At 50.1% G+C, this 1,771-nt stretch overlaps 1 protein-coding gene across 2 annotated transcripts; it reads right to left on the bottom strand.

The window, feature by feature from the left end:
* Positions 1 to 102: 102 nt before the first annotated feature.
* LOC103747793 (olfactory receptor 2T29-like) lies at positions 103 to 1,411 on the bottom strand. Of its 2 annotated transcripts, none has more exons than XM_008850331.1 (2): positions 1,083 to 1,411; positions 103 to 736 (listed from the first exon to the last, which is right to left on the bottom strand). In XM_008850331.1, the coding sequence occupies exons 1-2, from the start codon at positions 1,409 to 1,411 to the stop codon at positions 103 to 105; spliced, it is 963 nt and encodes a 320-aa protein (XP_008848553.1). The 2 variants fall into 2 exon arrangements, with proteins under 2 accessions (XP_008848553.1, XP_008848552.1); XM_008850330.1 differs by having other exon boundaries at positions 103 to 640; positions 987 to 1,411.
* Between the last annotated feature and the right edge of the window lie 360 nt (positions 1,412 to 1,771).

Raw genomic sequence — 1,771 nt, forward strand, 5'->3', positions numbered from 1 at the left:
CTGAGACGCCAGGGTGCAGGGGTCTGAGGCACAGCAGTAACAAAAGACGTTGAACATCGTAAGCGTAGAAAAGAGGAAAAGAAGCCACTTCAGCCACATTCTTTACTTCACTGTTCCCTGAAAGTGATTCCTCACACCCAACATTTTCTTCAGAGCTTTGGTGACATTCTTATTTCTGAGGCTATAGATAAGTGGATTTAAGAGAGGAGTGAGTATTGTGTAAAACACAGACAGCACCATGTCCTTCTCAGGGGTGTGGAAGGAGGCAGGGAGCATGTAGGTGTAGACAGCGGCACCATAGAAGAGGGTGACCACGGTCATGTGGGAGGAGCAGGTGGCGAGGGCCTTCTTCCTGCCCTCTGCAGAGTTCATCCTGTGGACAGTGAGGAGGATGGACGAATAGGAACTTGAGATGACTGTGACAGGGATGACAAGCATGAGCACACAGCACAGGTACATGAGGGTCTCGCAGAGCGAGGTGTCTGAGCAGGAGAGCTTCGTTACGGCAGGGACCTCACAGAAGAAGTGGTGGATCTCTCTGGATCTACAGAAGGGGAAGGTCATGGTGATAGGGGTGAGCATGAAGCCATCCACTGATCCCAAGAGCCAACAGACAGATGCCAGGAGGAGACAGACCCTGCGGTTCATAAGGACGGCATAACGGAGTGGATGGCAGATGGCCACGTAGCGGTCATAGGACATGGCGGCCAGGAGAAAGCACTCGCCCCCCGCCAGGGTGAGGAACAGGAAGATCTGGGAGCCACAACCTGCCGGGGAGATGGTCCTCGTGCGCATCAAGTAGTTGACTGCCATCTTGGGGATGATGGTGCAGACCAGCATCGTATCCATGAGGGAGAGCTGACTGAGCAGGAGGTACATGGGCGTGCGCAGCCTGGGGTCCCCGTGGATGAGAAGAATCATGAGGGCATTGCCCATCAGGGAGGCAGTGAAGATCACCATCACCTGCCAGGAGGAGACAGACCCTGTGGTTCATGAGGACGGGGTAACGGAGTGGACGGCAGATGGCCACATAGCGGTCATAGGACATGGTGGCCAGAAGGAAAAATTCTGAACCTACTAATGTTGCATAGAGGAATATCTGCATCCCACATCCAGCTGCTGAGATCTTATGGCTCCCCAGGACCTGGTCCATGAGCATCTTGGGCACAGTGACAGAAATGTACATCATGTCCATGAGAGACAGCTGGCTGATGAAAAAGTACATGGGGGTGTGGAGGTGGGTGTCGGAGTGTATCAGGAGGATCAGGAGGGCATTCCCGGACAGGGCCATCAGGAACACCACAAAAATGACCACACCAAGCAGCACAGGGTGTTTAGATTGACTGAAGAGTCCCACCAGGATGAAGTCTGACTGTCCCGTATGGTTGGTCATCCAGGTAGTGATGTCCATGAGGGGTCTCCTAGGCAATCAGAAAGCTTTGTGGTTAATGTCATGTGACCCTCTGAGGGATTGTTTAGTGATGTGTGCAGCAACCTGACTGTCCTAAGAGAGAAAGCTCCCTGGAATGTAGATATGAGGATTATAAATTATATGTAATTGTACATTTTTTTAAAAGCTAAGAATTCATATCTATAGTCAAAGTATCAGGACTCAGAGTGTAGCCACTACAGTTCAAGGTCACGAGAGTCACAGATAACAGGGAGTGTCTTCCACAAGAGATTTTTAGAAATTTGCAGAATTAATTCCCTGAGCTTACAAAAATAGTGCATTATAGACAAAATTTTTTAAAAAAGGAAAAAAAGGAGTGTC

The sequence above is a fragment of the Nannospalax galili genome, unplaced genomic scaffold (genome assembly GCF_000622305.1).
Source record: "Nannospalax galili isolate Female #2095 unplaced genomic scaffold, S.galili_v1.0 scaffold3285, whole genome shotgun sequence".
Lineage (NCBI taxonomy): Eukaryota > Metazoa > Chordata > Mammalia > Rodentia > Spalacidae > Nannospalax > Nannospalax galili.